Below are 27,723 nucleotides of genomic sequence, written 5' to 3' on the forward strand. Positions count from 1 at the left end.
ATAATTTGAAAAAAACTGTTCCCTAAATCTTGATAACTCCTAAATATTCATTTTATTACACTATTAAAAATATATTTTTAATTTCTTTTAGCTGAAATGAAGCACCCATTGTACAAAAGTTCAATTTGAGTTTTCGATCCGGCATATAAACGAGATTTATGACTTTTTGCTGTCAGCTTCAACAAAGTAATGATTGTCACAACGGTCTATTCCTGTCAGTGTTGTAAGTGCCCCTCTACCTGTAACCAGAACTGTCAGTCACTCATCACCGGTTCTTACTCCATTACCGAAAAACCATTTAATTTAAGATTTTAACAACTTCTTTTAGTTATCAGTTTATTGTTGTGTTTTCTTTTCTTCCTTTAAGAATTCCAAATCTAGCTTTCAAATATCACAATCATTTAAAAGACTAATTAACATTAACAACAATGGATAAGAAATTACACTCCGGAATGTTTCACCCAACCCTGAGACTTCTTCAGGAACCGAACTGTGAAATAAATGCACATAATTTGATGTATCCGATTTTTATTATGTAAGTTTAATAGAAGATATGATGAAATCCCTTTTGAAGCTTGCACTAAGCTATTTATATTTAATTGCAGACCACAGGATGATACAGTGGAAGATATTCCAAGTATGCCTGGTGTTGCTCGTATGGGAATCAACAAGCTTAGAGAACATCTTGCTCCTTTAGTTGCAAAAGGACTTAAATCAATTCTTTTATTTGGTGTTGTTAGCTCTGATTTGAAGGTATGTAAATGTAAGTGAAACTAAAGTACCAAAAAAGTGGTGTTTTAATTTGTGATTCTAATTTTTTCTCAGGACAGCTTAGGGTCTTACGCTGACCATAAAGAGAATCCGGTTATCCTTGCAGTTCCTAAGTTACGCCAATGGTTCCCAGAATTACTCATTGCATGCGACGTCTGTTTGTGTCCCTACACCGACCACGGTCATTGTGGTATACTAAATGAAAGTTCTATCAATAATGAAGAAAGTACAAAACGTCTAGCTAGTATTTCGCTAGCATATGCCAGAGCAGGAGCTCATATAATTGCGCCATCAGACATGATGGACAATCGAATAAAAGCCATCAAAAATTCTCTTATTTCAAATGGGTTGGAAAATTCTGTATCCCTGCTATCCTACTCTGCCAAATTCGCTTCGAATTTCTATGGTCCATTTAGGGATGCAGCTAAAAGTGCTCCTGCATTCGGTGATCGACGGTGTTATCAGTTGCCAACTGGGTCCAAGGGATTAGCTATGAGAGCTATTGTATGTAAAATATTATTTAAAGTTATCTTTAAGCTAATTACATTTTTTTTAAATAAATTAAGGAAAGAGATGTTGAAGAAGGTGCAGATATGCTCATGGTGAAACCAGGAATGCCTTATTTGGATATTCTTAAAGCAACGAAAGATGCATATCCCAATTTGCCTTTATATGTTTATCAAGTAAGTCATAAATCATAACTATCAAAGTTCATCCAATTTAAACCACATCCTGAATAGCTAAGCATTTTCCCTAATGTTTGATCTTGATAGTAAAGAATGCAGAAAATAATTTCCATGCAGGATACCTGTTATTTTTTAATTTTAGCTCATCAATTTTATCAACTGTAGTTTAAAGTTCAACTATGTGATAATAGTCTCGAAAAACTGCACATGATTGTTCTAAGACTATTTGGCGATACATAAGGACAAACATTAATACAAGACAGATAAACAAATAATAGAAATACAAATAACAACAGCCCAAGGTAGATTTTAAGATGGTCATTTACCTTTCTACTAATCGCGGCCACTGCTTTATCAGTAACTAGGTCGTCCTTTTCACCCTTGATGATGATGATAAATAAAAAATAAGTCAATAATTATTTTTAAATACAAATAAAAATGTATTTAAAATATAAATATGAATGATTGTGAGTAATTGTGAAAAGCCATTTCTGTGTTGACAGTTTCTGATATTTTACTATTAAATTGGAACTTTTTTGGATTGAAAAATTGCTTCGAAAACATTTTTGTCTCCCGAATGAAGAATTAAAATAAATTCCACTCCATTTATAATTGTGCCTTGTTAAAATCCGCAAAATATTGAACTGAATTGAACATTTATATCTTCACTAGAAACCGGTGCGTTGTGCTCCTTTAATAAGTCCTAGTTTGAGATTTTGCACACCAAGTCTATGAGCTTGTTATTTTAGTTCAACTCCCCAGCGCATCGTCAAGCTGTCTTGTAGAATAGAATTTGGCAGCTAATTCCTCCTTCAGTTTTATTCTTTTCTTTTACACTTCAGAATTTCAAAAAGTAGTTAGCTTATAGCAAGCTTCAAACCACGATCAGAGGCTTACACATAAGTGCATGTGTTAGTTGGAAGTAAGATAATAATACAATTAAAGCCTAACACACGCACAAAATACAACAAATAATTAACATTAACATGAATTAATACAGAACAACAAAAGATAAAATAAAGACGTTTACGGTAGTGGAGCACTGGTTGATTTTAATCCCACCTTATTTAAATTTAAATGTATCGATGAACAGTTTAAATTATATAAGATGCTCTTTCGACTTAAAGCTGGAAGTCCATATGTATAAAATCAAAAGAACGTAGGTGATGAGTTCCGCCTCGGTAATTCAAATTTACACAAGATAGCAAATAAGGTGCATCAATTTCACTGTTAATGAGTTGATGAAGAAATATTAAATCATTATTAACACGCCTTTGATGAAGAGATTGCATTTGAAGAAATAGAATACGATGTTCATAGGGAGGCAGATCATAAGGATCATCCCAAGGAAGACCCTTTAGGGCATAGTGAATGAAATTATATTGAATTGATTCAATACGTTTTCTATGAATTTCGTAATAAGGAGTCCATACTTGCGATGCATATTCAAGATGAGGACGAACGTGGCAATTGTACAAAGAAAGAGTAACATAGGGATCATTGTCCAGCGTTTTATAAAACCAAGCATAGAACTTGCCTTATTAACAATAAAATTAATGTGATGTGTAAACTATAAGTTGGAACAGAAATAAACACCTACATCTTTAAATGTGGAGACGCGACAGAGTTTTTTCTGTGATATACAATAATCAAATACACCAACGATTCGTTTTTTAGTAAAAGTTATCGTCTGTCGTCTGGAATTTTTAAGGGTTGAGGGCAAGGCTATTTTTTCCACACCAAAATGTGAAACTATCAATGTCGGCTTGTGAAAGGATAAGATCATGGGTGGAGTTTATTATTTTGAAAATCTTCATATCGTCAGTAAAAATGTGAAGTTCACTTGAACGTAGACATGACGATACGTCGTTAATAGACAGGATGAACAGAAAAGGGCCAAGATGGCTTCCCTGGGGAACACCAGATTGAGCAACAAAAGGTTCAAAATGACAATTTCTAAATTTTACCTCGTAGGATCTGTTTTCAAGGTATGACTTAATCCAAGCTAAGAAAAATGGTGGAAAACCAAGAGCCTTAAGTTTAAATAAAATAATTCCGTGGCTAAGTTGGTCAAAAGCTTTAGAAAAGTCAGTGTATACACAGTCAACTTCATAACCTTGTTTTAAAGCGTTTAAACATATGTTTAAGAATGTGAGGAGATTAGTAAGGGTTGATCTTTTTTTTCACAAAACCATGTTGCTGTTCGCAGATGAGATTATTACTAAAAAATGCGACACTTTCACAAACAACTTGTTCAAACAATTTAGGAATGCAAGAAAGCTTTGCAATGGGCCTGTACTTTGTTATATCCGCCTTGTTAACTTTCTTAAAAATTGGTGTTAGAAATGACTTCTTCCATATACTGGGAAATTTGCCTGTTTTTAGAGAAAGTTTGAATAAGAACGTAAGGGGTTCAATTAAAGCATTACTACACTTTTTTAGTACTATCGGGGGAATACCATCGGGACCGGTTGAGAAGTCATCATTTAACGCAGATAAAAGATCAAGGACCGTACTCTGTAGCACAGGGATGTGACTACAGCTAGCTTGCGAAAAAGAGTGAAGATTATGAAAATATAGTTCATCAACTTCTTGAGGGCTATTAACAAATCTTTCACGGAAATTTGTTGCGAAAGCGTTAAAGATATCAACAGTTTTATCTAACGTAAGGAGAAACTTGCATCATCTAAGTCAGTTATAAGCTTATCGTGGAAAAATTGTATAGACGATACAAATATTTCCATGCGAACCAAGCTGCAAATATTCCAGGCGGTTTCTAAACACGGAAAATATAAGCCAATTGAAAGAAGAGTTCCACAATTTGCTCTCTGCAGTAGATGAAAAAATGCTCGGTTACAGCATTCAGCATGCCAAGGGTATATGATTTCTACAGTTTTTAAAGCCAGATGAACTTGAACTTTTGTAGTACCCGTAGCATGATGGTTAGTGTGTTGGTCGTTCTTTGACTTTCAAAGAGAAAACAAGTTATAAGTGGATAGTAGAAAATTTTTAAATAAAAGTGCATTTGTAAGGTTTTCGATTTAAGAAGGCAGTAAGCCACAATTTGAAATAACTAATCGGTAGCCTAGTGGAGCTGGCGTCCGAACTCAGTCGTTATTTGACCTCCAACGAGTATAGAAGTGTTTCATTTAAAGTTATTTTCAAGTTAAATAGTGCAAACAAGAGTAAAAATAAAGTTGGCAGTTTGCCAAAAGAAAAATTAACAAATCGATAGCTTAGTGGAGCTGGCGGCCGAACACAACTCCAAGGGTCGTGGGTTCGAATCCCGGGCGGAGCGCACAAAAATTATTGAAGCTTTTTTTCACAATCGTGAAATCGTAGATTTTATAGATTGGGAAAAAAAGCAAATGGAGAAGGAGAGGAAAGCAGGGGTATCGAAAGATACCTCTGCCAATACATCAGGTGATGTTACCGTGGTGCAAGCAGCGGTACAAAAAATCACCGAAACAACATCAGACCAGTCAACGGACCAGTGGGCCATTGTAAAGAGAAAGAGGCAATCTCCAAATCTGGTAAAGCGTACAAATCCAGCCAAGCGGAACGCTAATAAAAAAAAAATGGAAGAAAAGACGAAAGGTGTGACGTCAGAGCACGAAACATCAGAGAGTGACGACTCTGGGAGCCCAGATTACGTCTCAGAGGGTGGAGAAGGGCAGTTTAGGTCTCCGAAATATAGGAACAAGATCCTATCGGAGCCAGAACCGCCAACAAATAAATCGTTGGAGGGGGAGGTGGACCAAATCCTCCAAGAAGAGAATCAACTGATGGAAGCACTGCAAACTAAACAGGCCGCCATCAGTAAATTTGAAGAAAGCCTGAAAAAACTAAAGGAGGAAATAGAGCCACTCCTCAGTCAACTTAAGCTTAAGCAGGAAGCGCGCCGGCAGCAAGTGGCAGCGCAACGCCAACTGCAACAAAAACAACAACCACAGCAGCAAAAACAACCACCACCCAAGCCCGCTCCCAAAAACACAGGAGCGGAGCAAAATAAAAAGAAGCCAGCAGCAGCGACAGGCCCAATTGCTGAGGGCCCATCGACGTCGGCTAAGGCCAAACAGCAGCAACAACAACAGCTAAAACAACAGCAGCAGAAACAGCAGCAGAAACAGCAGCAGCAGCAACCGAAACAGCAGCAGCAGCAACCGAAACAGCAGCAGCCGAAACAGCAGCAGCAACACCAGAAACAACCACAGCCCAAGGAGAAGGTGCCACCAATTAGAACCTATCAGGTTGACCTGCAGGACTTGAAACAGGTATGTAAGTCGGCCACTAAGGGGAATTTTTTACTAAATATTTTGAACGAAAAAGAAAAGCGGTATTCGGTGCAGTGCTTCTCACTGGCCGAATACAAGCTAGTTAAAGAGTTGCTAAAAGAGGCCACAGCTGAGTTCTTCAGCTTCACGCCCAAATGTGAGAAATTTAAGACGGTCCTTCTGAAGGGCATAAGTTCCTGCACGGAACCGGAGGAGCTCTTAGCTGAGCTCCGCCAAAAAGCCAGTGACGATCTCGATTTTATCGGGGTCAAGCCTTTCACTACGGTGAAGTCCAGACGAGGGGGTTATAGACTGCCAATGTTCCTCGTAACATTATCGCCCCAAAGCAGTGTTAATAGTGTCAAGGGAATCAAAGCTCTCGACAATCAAACTGTACGCTGGGAGACATTAAAAAGGCAGGACGACATTCTACAATGTACGAACTGCCAGAGGTTTGGCCATGCCAATGCCAACTGCAATATGCAGTTGCGTTGCGTAAGGTGCGGAGAAACCCACAAAGAAGGAGAGTGCAAGCTGGGGAAGGAGCGGGTTGAGGATTTGACCCTGCTCAAGTGTGTCCTTTGTGGAAACCAAGGGCACCCGGCTAGTTATAGGGGTTGCCCTAAGGCCCAAGAAATTAAACAAAAACAGGCCAGTCAAAAAGCCGAAAGAAGTCGAACAGTTCGACAGGCTCCAACACAAAAATTCGTGGATCCCAAATTCTCTTACGCCCAAATGGTGTCAGGGAGTGGAAACACGAGACAGGCTCCACCAACGGTTGCCCCAAAGGCCCCTGTGCCTAAGGCACCAGAGGTGCAGCCTGACATTGTAGCCTTGTTGTTGAGCATTCAAGGTCAACTAACAGGACTGCAAAGTCAGATAAAGGAGCAAGGCAAAAGGGTAGATCATCTCTACTCTTTGTTGCCTGGCCTGGCGCAATTTAGATCATAATGGGCGCGCTGCCGGAGACGCGCCTTAAAGTCCTAGCTGTGAATGTAAATTCACTGATTAGGATTGAACGAAGAGCCAATATGTTCCAATTGTTGACAGACTACAGTCCCGATGTGTTTATGGCTAGCGAAACTAAGCTAAACCACAAACACAAATTGACTCATAAAAATTACAATATCGTAAGAAGAGACCGGCCCGACTCCACTCAAGGGGGCGGTGTCGCTCTCTTTATACGAAAAGGCATTAATTATAAAGTCATATACAACAATGAATTGCGAAAGCTCAAGACGCTAGAAGTTTGCGTTGTGTGCATCTCTCTCACTCAAGGGAAGCGGATGTATATGATTGCGGCTTATGCGGCTGGAGCTCCGCAGGTCACTTACTTTGCATCAGAACTCGAGGTTGTTTTTAGAGAACTTAAACTGAGCTTGGAAGAAAACTATTTCATCTTGGCCGGTGATTTGAACGCAAAACATGAAGATTGGGGAAATCAACATAGTAATCCCAGAGGTAATCATCTTTTTAATTTGATGAATCTTTACAGCGTTGAATATGGCGTCGACCTGCTGGCTACTGAAAGGCCATCGTATCCAAGAAGCGGCTCCTTTCTGGATCTTTTGCTGTACGACACCAGACTGACAGTAACAGACAAAGTGGGTAATCACCCTCGAAACTGCTTACAGACAATCGAGTACGACAGTGATCACTGCGGACTGGCTGCTGTAATGCAGATTCCGAACGAACGCGTGGAATTGGAGGAATACGTTGCAACGCACTCTTACAATTACAGTAAGATGCGTTGGCCTCGTTTCACCAACGCCTTAGCGAGAGAACTTCGTTCGAGTGACATAGCCCCACCAAACAACAGAAACCTGACAAATACAGAAATTGACCAACACTTACAACAGATGGACGAAACAATAAAACGAACGATGGAACGGACAATCCCAAAGTACAGAGAACGGGACCAAATGGACGCTTACAGAAACGCGACAATTGACGCACTGCGAAAGCACAAGAGTGGCTTACTGACAAGACTCAAAAACTTGTACAGACGACTTACAGACCCACACGACTTGGAGGTTAGGACAATGAAGTCGTCAATAAAAAATGTCAATCTGTTGATTAAGGAGAACTACAGGCTATCAATTAACAAGTACTGGGACCGCAAGATCCGGTCAGTTAATTCGAGTGACCCTAGTATGTTCCCCAAAATCAACAAGATATTCAGGAAGAAAAACGATAATGACCTTCCGTGTCTTAAACTCCAAAGAACTGAAGAGAACAGAGACGTACTCATGACTGCGCAAATAGATCCAGAGGAAGCCATCTTTGACGATGACTTTTACATAATTGAAGATCCGAAGGAAAAAGTGGAGGCGGTGGGAGCTGCTTTTCAGCAAGTGTACAAGGTGAATGTTAGCATTCGCCCCAACCACGACCTGGAAAACAGAGCCCTACTTAATCACTTTTACCTCCGTAATGATATCACACATTGGCGATCTGAGAACCGCGGTTTCATGCGGTTCAATGACGATTCCTTGGCAAATGCCATAATCGCCGAGCAAACGGGACCAAGTCCTTTGTTAGTGACTAAGGTTGAGCTTCAGCTCATCTTTAATTCAATAAAAAACAAAAAGTCAGCAGGTGTCGATGGTATATCCAACGTTGTACTAAGACATTTACCGATGGAAGCAATTGACATTTACACCACACTCTTCAACAATGCACTGAATAATGCATATTATCCAGTGCATTGGAAGACTGCTGTGGTTCATCCTCTCCCGAAAAAGGGAAAGGACAACTCCAACCCGTCAAATCTTCGGTCGATAAGTCTTCTTCCGAGTATCAGCAAAGTTTTCGAAAAAATCATTAATAGGGCTCTGACTAAGTGGGCTGCGGACAACAAAATTATTCCGGATAAACAGTTCGGGTTCAAGGCGGGTCATGACACAATTCATGCTGCGTCTAAACTCGTTTCTGATATCCAATGGAATAAATCAAAACAACAATGCACAGGTGCTGTCCTGGTTGATTTGGAAAAGGCCTTTGACACCGTATGGTTAGAGGGTCTTTACCTAAAACTGAGCAGGTTTGGCATTAGCAAGCCATTGTTGTATATACTTTATGATATGCTTAACGGTAGAAAGTTTGTTGTCAAAAGTGGCAATGTAACTTCTACCACAACATTCTCAATTAAAAATGGTCTTCAACAGGGAGCGGTGAATTCGCCGATTCTCTTCAGCATTTACACCAGCGATCTGATAGGTAGTCTTACAAAGGCAATTGCGTACGCCGACGATCTAATTGCGTACAGAACGGCCCGAAAGGTTGAGGTTATTAGAATTCTGTTGCAGCGTGATTTCGACAAGATTCAGCGATATTGCGACGACTGGAAACTGAAAATAAATGTCCAGAAGTCGGAGACAATTCTGTTCCGGACTCCGTTGGCTGGGGCCACGAGGGATACGTGTAAGAATTGGCGCAAGATGGTCATCGTTGATCTTCACGGGCAGCCATTGGCGAGCAAAAGTGTAGTGAAGTACCTCGGTATCTGGTTAGATCAGTATTTATATTTCGACAGACATATAAATGCTGCTCTGACCAGGGCCAGAGGAGCCTTCGCTCTGACGAAACGGCTGTTTTTTAGCAGTCGGCTTGACCCCAGAGTGAAGGTAATTTGCTACATGGCCCTCATACGGCCAATGATCGTGTATGGTTGTCCTGTGTGGTTCAACGTTGCCCCTTCCCAGATGGAGAAATTTCGGGTGTTCGAGCGGCAGTGTTTACGACGCTGTACCGGCTTATATCGAACAGCCGAATCTTCTTATGTGCATTACTATTCCAACGAGGTCCTATACAACGGGGCTCGAATCAACAGAATTGACAATTTCGTGATAAAACTCGTTCGAGGTCACATTGCAAGAGCTATGTCTTCGACAAACAATTTAATTTTCGGGGCGTTCTATCCGAACGACGAGTATTTTGAGAGTGCACGCTTGAGCGGCTTCATTCCCCCAGAGGCATTCCTCTTTTTAGATAGATGCGGTCTGATACAGGATAGATTGGCAGTTCCGTTAATCTACCACGTCAGACGAAGAACCGTGGACAGGCGACTCCTGTACAATCGGGACGTCATGGCACAAGGCGGAGCAGAGCTCCTTCGGTTCAGTAGGGCTGTGTCCGAACGGGACCGAACTGATAGGGTGAAGCAGGAGAACCAGTTTTGGTGGCTTCAATCGGCACTTGATATTGGGTAGTCGGGATGGGGTTGTAAGCCTTGGCCGGCTTACATACTTGTTTTATAGTTTTAGGGTTTAGTTTTAAGTAGAATAGGCATGGTGGCACAAAAAGAAATAGAAAAAAAAACAATAAAAAAAAATACAAAAAATACAAAAAAAAAAAAAAAAAAAACAAAAAAAAAAAACATTAAAATAAAAAAAAGAAAACATGGAATAAAAAAAAAAAAAAAATAAAAAAAGACAACAAAATATGAAAAAAAAAATGTTAGATAGTTAGATTTGCTGCTGTGGTTGTTCTAGTTTTAAGTAGTTTATAGGTAGAATAGGTAGTTTAAGTTAGTTTTAAGTTTTATTTAAGGACCTAACTTTAAGTAGTTTGTAAGTAAAAATAAATAAAAAAAAGGTTATTGATATTAGTTTTTTCAAAATTTTCTAATAAAAACAAAACAAAAAAGATTTAAGTTGAAGTAAAATAGATCATAAGGCCGAAAGGCATTAGTAATTAGTGTTATAGTTTAGCTTAGAGTGTCCGTATGGGACCATTAAGTTAGTTGTAAGTTATGGATAATTAGGCTAGTTTTATGAATTTTTGTCTAGCTTTAAGATAGGTTTAAGAATGAAGTAATAAAAATGAATTATAAAAAAAAAAAAAAAAAAACTGGCGTCCGAACACAACACCAAGGGTCGTGGGTTCGAATCCCGTGCGGAGCGCACCAAAAATATAGAAGCTTTTTTTCACAATCGTGAAATCGTCGATTTTATAGATTGGGAAAAAAAGCAAATGGAGAAGGAGAGGAAAGCAGGGGTATCGAAAGATACCTCTGCCAATACATCAGGTGATGTAAGTGTTGTGCAAGCAGCGGTACAAAACATCACCGAAACACAATCAGACCATACATCGGACCACTGGGCAATAGTGAAGAGAAAGAGGCAATCTCCCAATTTGGTGAAGCGGACCAATCCTGCTAAGCGGAACGCCAATAAAATAAAAATGCAGGCAAAAACGAAAGGTGTGACGTCAGATCACGAAACCTCAGAAAGTGACGACGCTGGGAGCGTAGACTACATCTCAGAGGGTGGAGAAGGGCAGTATAGGTCTCCGAAATATAGGAACAAGATCCTATCGGAGCCAGAACCGCCAACAAATAAATCGTTGGAGGGGGAGGTGAACCAAATCCTCCAAGAAGAAAATTCACTGATGGCGGCCCTGCAAACTAAACAGGCAGCCATCAGTAAGTTCGAAGACAGCTTGAGGAAACTAAAGGAGGAAATGGAGCCACTCCTCAGCCAACTTAAGCTGAAGCAGGAAGCGCGCCGACAACAAGAGGCAGCGCAACGGCAACTGCAACAAAAACAACAGCAGCAAAAACAAAAGCAGCAAAAACAACCACAGCAGCAAAAACAATCACAACCCAAGCCCGCTAATAAAAACACAGGAGCGGAGCAAAAGAAAAAACCGCCATCAGCAGTGACAGGCCCGGATGTTGAGGGCCCATCGACATCGAGCAAAGCAATGCAGCAGCAACAACAGCAGCAGCAACAACAGCAGCAGCAACAACAGCAGCAGAAACAACAGCAGCAGCAGAAACAGCAGCAGCAGAAACAGCAGCAGCAACAACAGAAACAGCAGCAACACCAGAAACAACCACAGCCCAAGAAGGAGAAGGTGCCACCTATTAGGACCTACCGGGTTGACATACAGGACATAAAACAGGTATGTAAGTCGGCCACTAAGGGCAAATTTCTTATAAAAATTTTGAATGAAAAAGAAAAGAGCTATTCGGTCCAGTGCTTCTCACTGGCCGAATACAAGCTAGTAAAAGAGTTGCTTAAAGAGGCCACAGCTGAGTTCTTCAGCTACACACCCAAAAGTGAAAAGTTTAAGACGGTCCTTCTGAAGGGCATAAGTTCCTGCACGGAACCGGAGGAGCTCTTAGCTGAGCTCCGCCAAAAAGCCAGTGACGATCTCGATTTTATCGGGGTCAAGCCTTTCACTACGGTGAAGTCCAGGCGAGGGGGTTATAGGCTTCCAATGTTCCTCGTAACATTATCGCCCCAAAGCAGTTTTAGTAGTGTCGAGAGAATCGAATCTCTCGACAATCAAGCTGTACGCTGGGAGACATTAAAAAGGCACGACGACATTCTACAATGTACGAAGTGCCAGAGGTTTGGCCATGCCAATGCTAACTGCAATATGCAGTTGCGTTGTGTGAGGTGCGGAGAAACCCACAAAGAAGGAGAGTGCAAGCTGGGGAATGAGCGGGTTGAGGATTTGACCCTGCTCAAGTGTGTCCTTTGCGGAAACCAAGGGCACCCGGCTAGTTATAGGGGTTGCCCTAAGGTCCAAGAAATTAAACAAAAACAGGCCAGTCAAAAAGCCGAAAGAAGTCGAACAGTTCGACAGGCTCCAACACAAAAATTCGTGAATCCCAAATTCTCTTACGCCCAAATGGTGTCAGGGAGTGGAAACACGAGACAGGCTCCACCAACGGTTGCCCCAAAGGCCCCTGTGCCTAAGGCACCAGAGGTGCAGCCTGACATTGTAGCCTTGTTGTTGAGCATTCAAGGTCAACTAACAGGACTGCAAAGTCAGATAAAGGAGCAAGGCAAAAGGGTAGATCATCTCTACTCTTTGTTGCCTGGCCTGGCGCAATTTAGACCATAATGGGCGCGCTGCCGGAGACGCGCCTAAAAGTCCTAGCTGTGAATGTAAATTCACTGATTAGGATTGAACGAAGAGCCAATATGTTCCAATTGTTGAAAGACTACAGTCCCGATGTGTTTATGGCTAGCGAAACTAAGCTAAACCACAAACACAAATTGACTCATAAAAATTACAATATCGTAAGAAGAGACCGGCCCGACTCCACTCAAGGGGGCGGTGTCGCTCTCTTTATACGAAAAGGCATTAATTATAAAGTCATATACAACAATGAATTGCGAAAGCTCAAGACGCTAGAAGTTTGCGTTGTATGCATCTCTCTCTCTCAAGGAAAGCGGATGTATATGATTGCGGCTTATGCGGCTGGAGCTCCGCAGGTCACTTACTTTGCATCAGAACTTGAGATTGTTTTTAGGGAACTTAAACTGAGCTTGGAAGAAAACTATTTCATCTTGGCCGGTGATTTGAACGCAAAACATGAAGATTGGGGAAATCAACATAGTAATCCCAGAGGTAATCATCTTTTTAATTTGATGAATCTTTACAGCGTTGAATATGGCGTCGACCTGCTGGCTACTGAAAGGCCATCGTATCCAAGAAGCGGCTCCTTTCTGGACCTTTTGCTGTACGACACCAGACTGACAGTTACAGACAAAGTGGGTAATCACCCGCGAAACTGCTTACAGACAGTCGAGTACGACAGTGATCACTGCGGACTGGCTGCTGTAATGCAGATTCCGAACGAACGCGTGGAGTTGGAGGAATACGTTGCAACGCACTCTTACAATTACAGTAAGATGCGTTGGCCTCGTTTCACCAACGCCTTAGCGAGAGAACTTCGTTCGAGTGACATAGCCCCACCAAACAACAGAAACCTGACAAATACAGAAATTGACCAACATTTACAACAGATGGACGAAACAATAAAACGAACAATGGAAAGGACAATTCCAAAGTACAAAGAACGGGACCAAATGGACGCTTACAGAAACGCGACAATTGACGCACTACGTAGGCACAAGAGTGGCTTACTGACAAGACTCAAAAACTTGTACAGACGACTTACAGACCCACGCAACTTGGAGGTTAGGACACTGAAATCGTCAATAAAAAATGTCAATCTGTTGATTAAGGAGAACTACAGGTTATCAATTAACAAGTACTGGGACCGCAAGATCCGGTCAGTTAATTCGAGTGACCCTGGTATGTTCCCCAAAATCAATAAGATATTCAGAAAAAAAAACGACAATGACCTTCCGTGTCTTAAACTCCAAAGAACCGAAGAGAACAGAGACGTACTCAGGACAGCGCAAATAGATCCAGAGGAAGCCATCTTTGACGATGACTTTTACATAATTGAAGATCCGAAGGAAAAAGTGGAGGCGGTGGGAGCTGCTTTCCAGCAAGTGTACAAGGTGAATGTTAGCATTCGCCCCAACCACGACCTGGAAAACAGAGCCCTACTTAATCACTTTTACCTTCGAAATGATATGACACAATGGCGATCTGAGAACCGCGGTTTCATGCGGTTCAATGACGATTCCTTGGCAAATGCCATAATCGCCGAGCAAACGGGACCAAGTCCCTTGTTAGTGACGAAGGTTGAGCTTCAGCTCATCTTTAATTCAATAAAAAACAAAAAGTCAGCAGGTGTCGATGGTATATCCAACGTTGTACTTAGACATTTACCGATGGAAGCAATTGACATTTACACCACGCTCTTCAATAATGCACTGAATAATGCATATTATCCAGTGCATTGGAAGACCGCTGTGGTTCATCCTCTCCCGAAAAAGGGAAAGGACAACTCCAACCCGTCAAATCTTCGGTCGATAAGTCTTCTTCCGAGTATCAGCAAAGTTTTCGAAAAGATCATTAATAGGGCTCTGACTAAGTGGGCTGCGGACAACAAAATAATTCCGGATAAACAGTTCGGGTTCAAGGCGGGTCATGACACAATTCATGCTGCGTCTAAACTCGTTTCTGATATCCAATGGAATAAATCAAAACAACAATGCACAGGTGCTGTTCTGGTTGATTTGGAAAAGGCCTTTGACACCGTATGGTTAGAGGGCCTTTACCTAAAACTGAGCAGGCTTGGCATAAGCAAGCCATTGTTGTATATACTTTATGATATGCTTAACGGTAGAAAGTTTGTTGTCAAAAGTGGCAATGTAACTTCTACCACAACATTCTCAATTAAAAATGGTCTTCAACAGGGAGCGGTGAATTCGCCGATTCTCTTCAGCATTTACACCAGCGATCTGATAGGTAGTCTTACAAAGGCAATTGCGTACGCCGATGATCTAATTGCGTACAGAACGGCCCAAAAGGTTGAGGTTATTAGAATTCTCTTGCAGCGTGATTTCGACAAGATTCAGCGATACTGCGACGACTGGAAACTGAAAATAAATGTCCAGAAGTCAGAGACAATTCTGTTCCGGACTCCGTTGGCTAGGGCCACGAGGGATACGTGTAAGAATTGGCGCAAGATGGTCATCGTTGATCTTCACGGGCAGCCATTGGCGAGCAAAAGTGTAGTGAAGTACCGTGGTATCTGGTTAGATCAGTATTTATATTTCGACAGACATATAAATGCTGCTCTGACCAGGGCCAGAGGAGCCTTCGCTCTGACGAAACGACTGTTTTTTAGCAGTCGGCTTGACCCCAGAGTGAAGGTAATTTGCTACATGGCCCTCATACGGCCAATGATCGTTTATGGTTGTCCTGTGTGGTTCAACGTTGCCCCTTCCCAGATGGAGAAGTTTCGGGTGTTCGAGCGGCAGTGTTTACGACGCTGTACAGGCTTATATCGAACAGCCGAATCTTCTTATGTGCATTACTATTCCAACGAGGTCCTATACAACGGGGCTCGAATCAACAGAATTGACAATTTCGTGATAAAACTCGTTCGAGGTCACATTGCAAGAGCTATGTCTTCGACCAACAATTTAATTTTCGGGGCGTTCTATCCGAACGACGAGTATTTTGAGAGTGCACGCTTGAGCGGCTTCATTCCACCAGAGGCATTCCTCTTTTTAGACAAATGCGGTCTGATACAGGATAGATTGGCAGTTCCGTTAATCTACCACGTCAGACGAAGAACCGTGGACAGGCGACTCCTGTACAATCGGGACGTCATGGCACAAGGCGGAGCAGAGCTCCTTCGGTTCAGTAGGGCTGTGTCCGAACGGGACCGAACTGATAGGGTGAAGCAGGAGAACCAGTTTTGGTGGCTTCAATCGGCACTTGATATTGGGTAGTCGGGATGGGGTTTTAAGCCTTGGCCGGCTTACATACTTGTTTTATAGTTTTAGGGCTTAGTTTTAAGTAGAATAGGCATGGTGGCACAAAAAGAAATAGAAAAAAAAAAAAAAAAAAAAAACAATAAAAAAAAAATACAAAAAATACAAAAAAAAAAACAAAAAAAAAAAAACATTAAAATAAAAAAAAGAAAACATGGAATAAAAAAAAAAAAATAAAAATAAAAAAAGACAACAAAATATGAAAAAAAAATGTTTGATAGTTAGATTTGCTGCTGTGGTTGTTCTAGTTTTAAGTAGTTTATAGGTAGAATAGGTAGTTTTAGTTAGTTTTAAGTTTTATTTAAGGACCTTATTTTAAGTAGTTTGTAAGTAAAAATAAATAAAAAAAAAGGATATTGATATTAGTTTTTTGTTCAAATTTTCTAATAAATACAAAAATAAATGAAATAAAATTTAAATGAAGTAAAATAGATCTTAAGGCCGAAAGGCATTAGTAATTAGTGTTATAGTTTAGCTTAGAGTGTCCGTATGGGACCATTAAGTTAGTTGTAAGTTATGGATAATTAGGCTAGTTTTATGAATTTTTGTCTAGCTTTAAGATAGGTTTAAGAATGAATTAATAAAAATGAATTTAAAAAAAAAAAAAAAAAAAAAAAAAGTGTGTTGGACTGTCATGCAAGGGGTCTTGGGTTCAATCCCTGCCTGTGCCACCTTAATTAAGAAAAATAATTTTCGCGGGTACTGCCTCTTACGAGGAATTGACAAATCCTTCAAGAGTAATTCTTTTCATGAAAAAGTGCTTTCTCAAACTAGCCGTTCGGATTCGGCCTAAAATTGTAGGTCGCTTCCATTCCTGACAACAGTACTCGCACACAGGAATGGTTGAGAGTTGTAAGTGACTAGGCCCTGGTTCACAACGGACTGTTGCGCCACCCCATTTGATTTGAAGGTTCTTGTAAGTGAAGTTAACTGGAAAGCCATCTGATTTTTTCTTTAAGTTTACAAGTTTCCAAAATTTTGTAGGATTCTCTTTCAAAGAGGTGCCCATATCAGTAACATAACAAACGTTTACAAAATTAGAAAGAGTCTTAAATTCATTAAAGAATTCAACATAAACAGATAAGTTGATTGGAGACATAGTTTTGAGATAAGTTTTCCATGCCTTACTTCATTTGTTTCGAAGTAAACGCAATTCTTTCGTGTACCAAGGGTGGTTAAAGTTAGTATTTCTTGATTTCTTAAAAGGTAGATTTTTGTCTAAACAATTATTAAAACACTTGGAGAAAGTAAAGCCTTAAATTCAACTAATTAATTTTGTATTTCAACATTGAAATTTAATTTAATAACAAATTCACTATCGAAATTTATCATTTTACATGTTATTTACCATATTTTTCAGGCACATTTCTATCATTTAATTCTAAGTCATTAAAAATTAAACATATTTTACTTTTAAACAGGTTTCGGGTGAATACGCAATGCTCTATCACGCAGCTAAAAGTGGTGCCTTTAACTTAGAAACAGTCCTCATGGAATCAATGACATGTTTTAGACGAGCTGGTGCTGATTGCATTATAACTTACTTCACTCCACTTCTACTAGATCTTATAAAAAAATAAGCACGTTGTACTATAAAACATTTTTTGTACGAGTTTTACTATTCCTTTTTGTATGGGTTATGAAAGTTTTTGGTTAAGTTAAGTAAAAAATAATAATGTAATTATGGCAATACAAGAAATTGGTGCAAATATATTTATATAAATAAAATTTGTTGGTGAATTTAAAAGGCCAAGAACAAAAGCAAACATCTAGTGACTTTAAGATTCGACATGAGACCATAACGAACTAACGTAATGTATCAATCAAATTTTATTTAAAGATGCTAAACTAAATCACACATTTATCCATCTAGATTTACAGAAGACTATCACTTAAAAATTATAGAAGAATAAGTTTAACGCATCTCTAGTACAGTTACTCCCTAAATTGAGCGTACACTCATATGAAAATAAGTAATTTGTTACTTTTGATATTTAAAAAGCGATGATTTTTAATAAATTCTTTTTACTTAATTTTTGTATTCAAATAAACTTTTTTGGGTCGGACGGGATGAAAATTATAAAGAGAAAGCCCTTTGATCAGTTCAAGAAAAATGTGCGCACTACTTTTTAGCCTGGAGATAATAAGCAGCCCTATCACGAATTCCATCATATTCACTAAGTCTAATAAACTTAACATGGAGAAAGATTTTCTCGAACAACCTTGTATATTTGGTACCAAATTTTTAATTCACTTGTGAAGTCCACTTTATGTTATGCAGCTCAAGTTTGGGGAATGGAGGAGTATGAGGAAATTGAAAAATTTCATTTAAAATATCTTTAACCTACTAACCAACACGCCGAACTATGCGATCTACTTAGAAACTGGCTTACCAAAGTTATTTACAAGCAACCAAAGTTATTTACAAGCACTTTAAAACTACAAGCAGATTATATTATTAAAGTCTTAGGTTTTTCAGATGAGCGACTGAGCAAAATGATGCTGCTTTACAAAATAAAAAACAAAAACTGGTAGTTTGACAAATGGCATCGAATTGGCACTTCATTTGATGAAGATATGCAACTTAATACAAGTAACATTTTGATGACGAAAAAATGTATAAAATTATCCAGCTTAATGAAGACTCGGTTCGGAACCAATTTATAAAAACAGCAATTGAATCAGAAAGTCGAATATTATATAGCCAGTTACAGTTTAATCTAAGTAACAATAACTATTTCAATAAATCTTTAAGCTACACAGATATTTCTTTAATTTTCAAGGCTATATGCGTAGTATTATGTCTCAAAGGAAGACAACACAATGGGAGTTTCAACCAGTTCTGTACACTCTGCAATAATAAATCCAAAGAAGACTGCTTCCATTTTATAAGCGTATGTCCAGTTTTCAGATACAAGAGATTCTCATAATTAAAAAGAAAACTTTTTTTATTCAATTCAATTCAATTCAATTCTAATATTGAATGGACCAGATTGGAAAAATCTTGTTAACTATCTGAAGGAAATTTGCAGATTTAGAAAATTGATTATGAGTGAATATGATTAAACTAGTAGATGTACACTGCGGGTCATAAGGTTAGAAGCAGGCATTTTTGAGAAGTAAAATTTCTCCCGTTACATGGTGGATTAGAAGAAAACAACTATATATAACGAAAGACTACTTTGTTAACAACAAAATGTAAAATTTGGGAATATTAGAGAATTAGCTAACAGATCTTTTATGACAAATTGTCGATTGAGTCGATTAGAAGCAGTGAACATATAAACGTTGTCTTGTGAAGTGAATTCATTTTATCTTCGGTATAAACGTTGCATTTCATAAATTAATTGTTGTTTATTGAGTTGTAATAAAAATGGGCAAGAAAAAATGTTTGACAGTGGAGGAAATGGAAAGAATAGATGTTTATTACTCTGAAGGTCTTTCATGCCGTGCTATACCCTTCCTCTGCTTTAACACTTCGCGAAACGCGAAATATACTTAAAATAGCGTCAAATTCATCTCTATCGGCAGCTAAAATTAGGGATAAAGCTAATGTTAAGGCCAGCTTATCGACTATCAAACGCACGATCCACAATGCTAAACACATAAAGCGCCTGAAGCTTAAAAAAAAACACCACTTAATGACGCAAGGAAGAAGCAACTCTTGTCTTTTGCGAAAGATCACATGAGCTGGGATGTGCAGAATTCAATGACTATGAAGGACGCGTTATAGTCTGGGGCTCAATTTCGTTTTATGGCGCTATAGACTTGGTAGTCCAAGATAGTAAAATGACTGGAAAAACCTACAAAGCCTTGCTGGAATCAGGGGTGGAATCGGGTAAGGTGATTTGTGATAGGTGACAGTCACAATCAACAAATTCGGTCTGTGTAAGGTGTAAGGTGATAGTCACCGGTGACAATCACGATTTGATGACTTTTTCTGGTGACAGCACTTTAGTTGTCACTTTCATTGGAAATTGAATTTTATTTTAAGTTGCTGAAATTTCAAGACAATATGAATGTGTTTGTGCTTTTGATTTTACATTCTGAAAATGAAAATATTAATCATAATAGAAATGTCCGACTCTTGAGGATTAACCTCCGCAATAAAATAAACATTCTTGATCCTCCAAGTCCAAAGTAAGTACGCATATGTGCTATATATGCGGTCAACACACATTCCCCCCATTCTTCCATTAGCCGTGACTTTAAATTTTCTTGGAGGTGGTGGCTACCAAAGGCAATTTGGCGCTGACTGGTCAGCTCCAATGGGCCAAAGTACTGTTTGTAAGGTTATTTATTTGACCTTAAAACAAATGGAGAGGAAATTGTGCCCACTTACAATCAAATTTAATCAATGGGTTTCAGAAGCAGCAAAAAAGTTCTTCTACGAAAAATATCAAATTCCTGGAGGTAGGATTTTGTTTCTTAGTAAAAATAAACTAATTTTATTACTTGTTTTTTATTTTATTATGATTCTCCGCCTTTCGGAAAATGAGCATATGTATTTCAATAGAAAGGAAGACATAGTGTAAACGCTATGATCGTAAGTCAATTTTTTGATTCATTAATGTTTGTTGCCTAGGTCTGCAACGAGAACAGAACAAATCTGGCAATAAATGCAAAATATGGCGGGAGTGCTCACGACAGCTTTGCATAGAGACAGAGTGCTCAACGAGAAAATTTAAATGCTGACTATTGTGCAGGCAGAACATCATCGTGGCTACTTGGTACATCAAAACTTATAATTACATAATAATCCGGATAGCTTCAGATCGGTTTTTGAATACAACCACTGAAATCGTAACAAACGTCAGTGGATTTCTTTTAAAGTGATACCAAATTCTAAACAAAATTTGGTGATCACCTTACATAGACGCAAAAATTAGTTTGATCACTTTTATGATCACAAAGGTGACAATCAAAAATCACCTTAGCCGATTCCACCCCAGTATTCCCCAAAATTACCGAGCTTTTTGGACAAATTTCATGGATTTTTCAGCAGGACAACGCTCCGATACACACAGCCCGAGAGGTAAAATCCTTCATTGCAAACCAAAACATCTACTTGCTGCCTTGGCCACCTTATTCCCCGGACCTTAACATAATGGAAAATGGGTGGGGCTGGCTTACACGTAAGGTGTATGAGGGAGGGAAGCAATACGATGACCAGGAAGCGCTTATTCATGGTATCAAATTGGCCTGGAGTGATATTTCACTGGACTACTTGGAGTCTCTTTATAAACCCCTAAAAGATAGGATTTTTGAAGTTATTTTAAAGGCTGGTAGTCGAGCTGACGGCAAAGCCAAAGCTTTTAAATTCAAAAACAAATGTTTATGTATTTATTTTAAAAACTGTTAATAAATGAATTACTTACTTAGTTCTAGAAACTAGTTGAGGATCCCACCTGACTCTTAAGTATTTGTGAGAAGAAAATGAAAGCGAAGTCCCCCGACATTTGAGAGGTATGGCGGCTATTACAGTAAATGTATGTGATAACGGCTAAGGGTGGCCCTAAAAAATATTATTCTTGAATTTTAAAACACTTTAAAATTTCTTATTACTTTGATCTCAATGTTTATTTTCAACAATCTTACGAATTTCAAGTTCAATAGAAACTTTAATTGATAACTATTAAGGTAATAATAAATAAGTTCTGATGATTAAGAATTAAAAAAAAAGTATACATTACTTGGTTTTTCACATTACGAATATAACCAGCAAAATCTGGAAAACATGTTGATAAGCTCGCAATTGTACAAAACTTTGACATTAATTCAACGTGGGTGCAGTTGGTTACAACTAGTGAGTCAATGTCAATGTCTGAATAAAACCGCAGATATTGTTATTTAAATGTTTATGTATTCAAAGGATGATATCGACAAAATAAAAGTATTTGCCGGTAAATTTATACGTGATCGGTCACTCTCACTTGTGAACATCATAAATTGTGGAACTCCAGGTATCGGATACAAAAAACTGAATAATGAGTAGGTAGTGTCACAGTTTTGCATTATATATCATAATGACTCAGTTCATTAAATCTAATGTAGAAACAAAAAAAGGGACTTGAAAGTAAGGCAAGCTTTTAGTATCTGAAAGCCTTCCAACTAATTCAACTTTATGGGAAAGGTGACTGGAAAGTTAGTCAAGTAAAATATCCCTAATATCAAGTCAGGTCTACTTATGTCAAAATGACATTTGATTATGTTTTTTTCATTTAATTGAAAAGAAGAGCTCGAAAAAATAGCAAAATACTAGATTTCCAGATGATAAAACAAAAAAATAGCAAAATACTAGATTTCCAGATGATAAAACAAAAAAATAGCAAAATACTAGATTTCCAGATGATAAAACAACGTTCAACCGGATAAGCAACAATCTTAAAAAACAAATTCATAAATTCAAAAATGATTCACTCAGTACATTCCTAAGGAATTTAACGACTGATGCTTCAATCGATCCAAAGCAGCCAAGCCCCTGAAAAGACCGCTGTTACAAAACTCGCCCTTGAAATCTCAAGATGGGAAATGGATCGTTAACCCGAAAGAAAAAGCTAACCTTTTCGCTGAACTTCTTGCGAATGTTTTTAAGCCATATTCATCAAACGCGGCTGAAAATAACTTACAGTTTGTTGATAAGATAGATGAAAGTGAAATACCAATTGTAAGACCTAAAGAAATAAAAAGTATGTGTTTACATCAACTATCAAATAAAAAATCACCAGGTTACGATCTAATTACTGCTCAGGTTATGAAAGGAATTCCATTGAAAGCCTTCATAAAACTCCAATATATAATAAATGCATGCCTTAAGCACCGGCATGTCCCGCACCATTGGAAAATTGCTGAAGTAATTGTCATACCAAAGCAAGATAAACCACCTACAGAAGTGACGGCTTACAGACCAATATCGCTTATACCAATTATGGCAAAAGTTTTTAAAAAACTGCTTCTGAAGAGACTTAGCAAAATCATAGAAGAAAGAAGGTTAATCCCAAACCATCAGTTTGGCTTTAGAAATAAACATTTCACGATAGACTAAGTTCATAGGATATCAGATGGAATAGAAAAAGCATTAGAAGTAAAACAAATATGTTCAGCTGTTTTCTTAGATGTTGCTCAAGCTTTTGACAAGGTTTGGCATGAGGGACTTGAGTACAAACTCCAAAGGGATCTTCCCAGGCAGTACTTTGAAATATTAAAATCGTACATCTCAGACCGATTGTTTAGAGTAAGGTACGATCAAGAATACTCGGAATTGAAGAAAATAGAAGCCGGTGTACCACAAGGAAGTGTCCTAGGTCCTACCCTGTATTTACTATACACAAGGGTATTACAGTTGGTAATCACACCATAATGGCTACTTTTTTTTTACTTTGCAGATGATACCGCAATATTTGTACCCGACGAATGTGTTTCTAAGGCAGCAGTAAAACTATAAAATGCCGTCGACACAATGAGAGCTTGGACCGAAAAATGGCGTAACAAACTCAATGAAACAAAATCTTCACAAATAAAGAGATAAACAATATTCCAATATTCATTAATAATCAAGCTGTACCTTACGCCAATACGGCCAAATACCTTGGAATAACTTTGGATGCAAAGCTAAAGTGGAAAGAGCACATCAAAAAGAAAAGAGAAGAACTAAACTTGAAATATTAAAAAATGTACTGGTTGCTTGGTAACAACTCTGATTTATCAATCCAAAACAAAATAATGCTGTATAATCAAGTACTAAAGCCTGTTTGGACCTATGGAATAAAATTATGGGGCTGTGCAAAGAAAACAAATGCCGAAATCATCCAAAAATTCCAAAACAAAGTCCTTCGTGGAATTGTTAATGCACCTTGGTACATAACAAATACCGATCTACATCGTGACTAACAAATATAAATGGTTACAGAAGCTGTTAAAAATACGCTGTATCGCACAAATAGAGACTGCAAAGTCATACTAATTCTGAAATGGAGTCCGTCTTGAATATAAGAAACCATATTCGGAGATTAAGAAGAACCAAGCCTCATGAGCTTATGGTCTAAAAAAACATGGGAAAGAATAAAAAGTTTAAACTTCCCCCAAAGTGATTGTACAAAGTTAAGAAAGAAAAATCTGAAGTCAATCCTTCAAGATTGGTCCAGATGAAGAGGTGGTTTAAGTGGTTAAGAGTCACATACTACTTGGTGTCGAATACTGCCGAGTGTCTTTTGAAGATTTCTTCCTGTCAACAAAAAAAAAATTCAATTAAAAGCTGAACTTTATTTCTCTATTATTTATTTTCTGCACAATTCCATTTAATAATTTGCATAAAAGGATTTCTTCCTAAATTGGAAGATAAATATGTAAGTAAAATTATTTTACAATACAAAACACAAATCGTTGGGGACTTTAAGTTTGCCTGAAGTATGTTTTGTAGACAATAATGGACAAGTTCAGACGACATAAGGGACTTGAAAGTTAGGCAAGTTTCTAGTATCTAGTTGGCCAGGTGTCAAAAAATTACCTTACAATTAAGGCAATTTTATAGAAAAGTAGATTGAAAAGTTAGTCAAGAAAAATCTCCCCAACTTTTAATCAAGTCTACTTCTATCAAAATGACAGTTGATCATGTTTTTTCATTTAACTGAAAGCTGAACTTTAGTACACTATGATTTATTTATTTTCTGCAAAGCTTCATTTAATGTTTTGTGTGAAAGGTTTCCTTGACAATTTGGAAAAGAAATAAGAAATATTTCTTTACAGTACAAAATACAAATCGTGATGGACTTGTAGCTTGCCTGAGGATGTTGTGTGAACAGTAATTTTGTTGGTACTTTTTGTAATATGAACTTAAAGAAAAGGTTTGCGAAGTAAAGTTCTGAATTTGAAGTTCATGACACTTGAAAACCTAATTAGTTACCTTGGTCAAAATGTACGTTCAAAGAATAAAGTTGACTGCAAATGAAGTCCCTTATGTTACTTGAACCTGCCCATTGCCATCGAATTCGAAGCCAGAAAAACAACCTTTTATACTTCCCTCATAATTTCGTGAGAATATAGGTGAGTTAGGTAGGTATTTGTATTATGCCAGTTGTATTAAGAATCTACTCCGACGAGCTGATGTTTACCAATGAAAGAATCACATTTTATATGAAATATTTTCGATTGGAAAGCGGAATTAAATTGACTATCAGTACGTCAAAAGAAGTCTATAACAAGGAAAATCAAATACAAGGAAAAACCTGGTTATAAAAAATAATCAGGGTTAAAATCCTAGCTTAAAAAGTACCCCTGGTTATAAAATACCCTTGGTCATAAAATATCCGGGGGGCTAAGCTGGGTGAAAATTAACCTGGCTGTTAAAATAACGAGGTTTGAAAAAAAATTTGTCTGCAAAATAATCTTAGTTTCAAAATAACATGGATTATAAATAACCTGTGTTTCAAAATAACTTGGATTATAAAAAAACAGGGCTTACAAAATAACCAGGGTGACAAAAATTATCGAGCTTAAAAAATAGCCTCAGTTATAAAACTACATCGGATTTAAAAATTAACCTAGGTTATAAAATATACTAGGTTCCAAAATATTCTGGGTTGCAAATTAATCCGTCTTATAAAATAATCTGGCCTTAAAATAACCTGGGTTTTAAAACAGCCAGCGTTACAAAATAACCTAGGTTATAAAACAGCCAAGATTATGAAATAACAAGGGCTTTTAAATAAAGTTCATAACGTAGTAACTCCTTACAAAACCTAATATTTTCCATACAAAGTTAGAATACATGCTAGAAATCCTTACTTCAAGGTTTATTCATCAATGTTAGGTTTTCTTTTTTTTTTAGTTATTGTTCGAAAGTATTACATGATGAAAAACCTCCTGACAATTGAGAAATGAAATTAGTCCTAGTTATAAGTTGTTTCAATCTTCTTTAAGTTACATTTACATAGACAAAATTGTTTATTTTTCTTACCAACAATTAAAAACGGATCTAATAACTATAAGAAAGCCAAGAAAAACTTTGACAGACTACATAAAGTTTGAGATATGTATATAAAAAAAAATTAGATTTGAAGCAAAACTTTTTTTTGTGGGAGGTCTGGCACAGGAACGCTAGTTGAGTATTAAAGCAGTATATATATATTTTTTTTTTTTTAGTAGTACCCGTGGCATGATGGTTAGTGCGTTGGACTGGCTAAACCACAAACACAAATTGACTCATAAAAATTACAATATCATAAGAAGAGACCGGCCCGACTCCACTCAAGGGGGTGGTGTCGCTCTCTTTATACGAAAAGGCATTAATTATAAAGTCATATACAACAATGAATTGCGAAAGCTCAAGACGCTAGAAGTTTGCGTTGTATGCATCCCTCTCACTCAAGGGAAGCGGATGTATATGATTGCGGCTTATGCGGCTGGAGCTCCGCAGGTTACTTACTTTGCTTCAGAACTCGAGATTCTTTTTAGGGAACTGAAACTGAGCTTGGAAGAAAACTATTTCATCTTGGCCGGTGATTTGAACGCAAAACATGAAGATTGGGGAAATCAACATAGTAATCCCAGAGGTTATCATCTTTTTAATTTGATGAATCTTTACAGCGTTGAATATGGCGTCAACCTGCTGGCTACCGAAAAGCCATCGTATCCAAGAAGCGGCTCCTTTCTGGATCTTTTGCTGTACGACACTAGAATGACAGTAACAGACAAAGTGGGTAATCACCCTCGAAACTGCTTACAGACAGTCGAGTACGACAGTGATCACTGCGGACTGGCTGCTGTAATGCAGATTCCGAACGAACGCGTGGAGTTGGAGGAATACGTTGCAACGCACTCTTACAATTACAGTAAGATGCGTTGGCCTCGTTTCACCAACGCCTTAGCGAGAGAACTTTGTTCGAGTGACATACAAGGGCGGATCCAGACTTTTCATCAGGGGGGGGGGGGTCACACACTTAGATGAGTTTTTACTCACCGCTTAAAAATGTTCTTCAATGTTTTGTAAAGGATCATAACAAAATTTAATAATTGCTATAATGCCCACTTTAGTTATCAAATTATTTAGAACACTGGTGTCCAGCAAGGTATTGTCTTACTATTTAATTTGGATGACTCATATGAAAGCATTCCAAGATTCCAACAGTTTTCTAAATATGCCATATTTAAGAGCTAATAGGAAATTGTTTTGAAACGTTGCTTTTTCCAAAAACAAAACGAACTTTTCTTGTTTTCATTTCTATTAATGCAAAACGCTGCAAAAATTTAAAAATTCAGAAAATGAGAGAGGATCTGATTACTCTCGTTATCAATCTGCTTACTCGTATTTTGATCTTATAAAGGCGTCAAAAAAAATTAAAAATTGTAGAGACAAACAGGTTTGATTCTTGAATTCAAGAAAATAGTTGCATTTTAGTACATAAATTCTCTAAAAAAATTAGATTTAAAAAAAGTAAGGTAAGTAAACAAATAAGTTGGGAAGAAAATTTTTGTAGCAGGTACTCACAAACTACACTTTTCAATGCTTTTATATCAATAGATATGAAACTTTTATTATGTTTTTCACTTAGCCATTATTTTAACAAAAGTGTCACTTAATTTTTTTGGGACATTTATATTATTGAAATTCTGGTTTGAATCTTAGTTCTAGAGCATCCAAAGAAAAATTCACTTCAAAAGCAGATTTAATTAACTTTTAAAAATCTTTTATATTCAACAGAAACCTAATTTTGAAAGAAACGGACGAACTTGATAATTTCTTCCAAAAAGTTAAATGTTTCCTATATTTTAAGATTTAAAAATGTACCTGCAAAATAAGTTTTTCTCAAAAATTTAAATACCATTTTATTTGTC

General features: G+C 37.8%; 1 protein-coding gene across 1 annotated transcript; it reads left to right on the plus strand.

Moving 5' to 3' along the window:
* Nucleotides 1–231: 231 nt before the first annotated feature.
* LOC129945563 (delta-aminolevulinic acid dehydratase) lies at nucleotides 232–17,657 on the plus strand. Its single transcript, XM_056055373.1, has 5 exons — nucleotides 232–535; nucleotides 606–753; nucleotides 826–1,275; nucleotides 1,338–1,454; nucleotides 17,313–17,657. Exons 1-5 carry the CDS (start codon nucleotides 429–431, stop codon nucleotides 17,469–17,471), a joined length of 981 nt encoding a protein of 326 aa, XP_055911348.1. The 5' UTR covers nucleotides 232–428; the 3' UTR covers nucleotides 17,472–17,657.
* The last annotated feature ends 10,066 nt before the right edge of the window (nucleotides 17,658–27,723 follow it).

Source organism: Eupeodes corollae, chromosome 2 (assembly GCF_945859685.1).
Source record: "Eupeodes corollae chromosome 2, idEupCoro1.1, whole genome shotgun sequence".
Classification (NCBI taxonomy): Eukaryota; Metazoa; Arthropoda; class Insecta; order Diptera; family Syrphidae; genus Eupeodes; species Eupeodes corollae.

Coding starts and splice junctions, on each gene's coding strand:
- LOC129945563 (XM_056055373.1), top strand. CDS start 429: ATGGATAAGAAATTACACTCCGGAATGTTTCACCCAACCCTGAGACTT. Junction 536..605: donor ATGTATCCGATTTTTATTAT/GTAAGTTTAATA, acceptor ATTTAATTGCAG/ACCACAGGATGATACAGTGG. Junction 754..825: donor TTGTTAGCTCTGATTTGAAG/GTATGTAAATGT, acceptor ATTTTTTCTCAG/GACAGCTTAGGGTCTTACGC.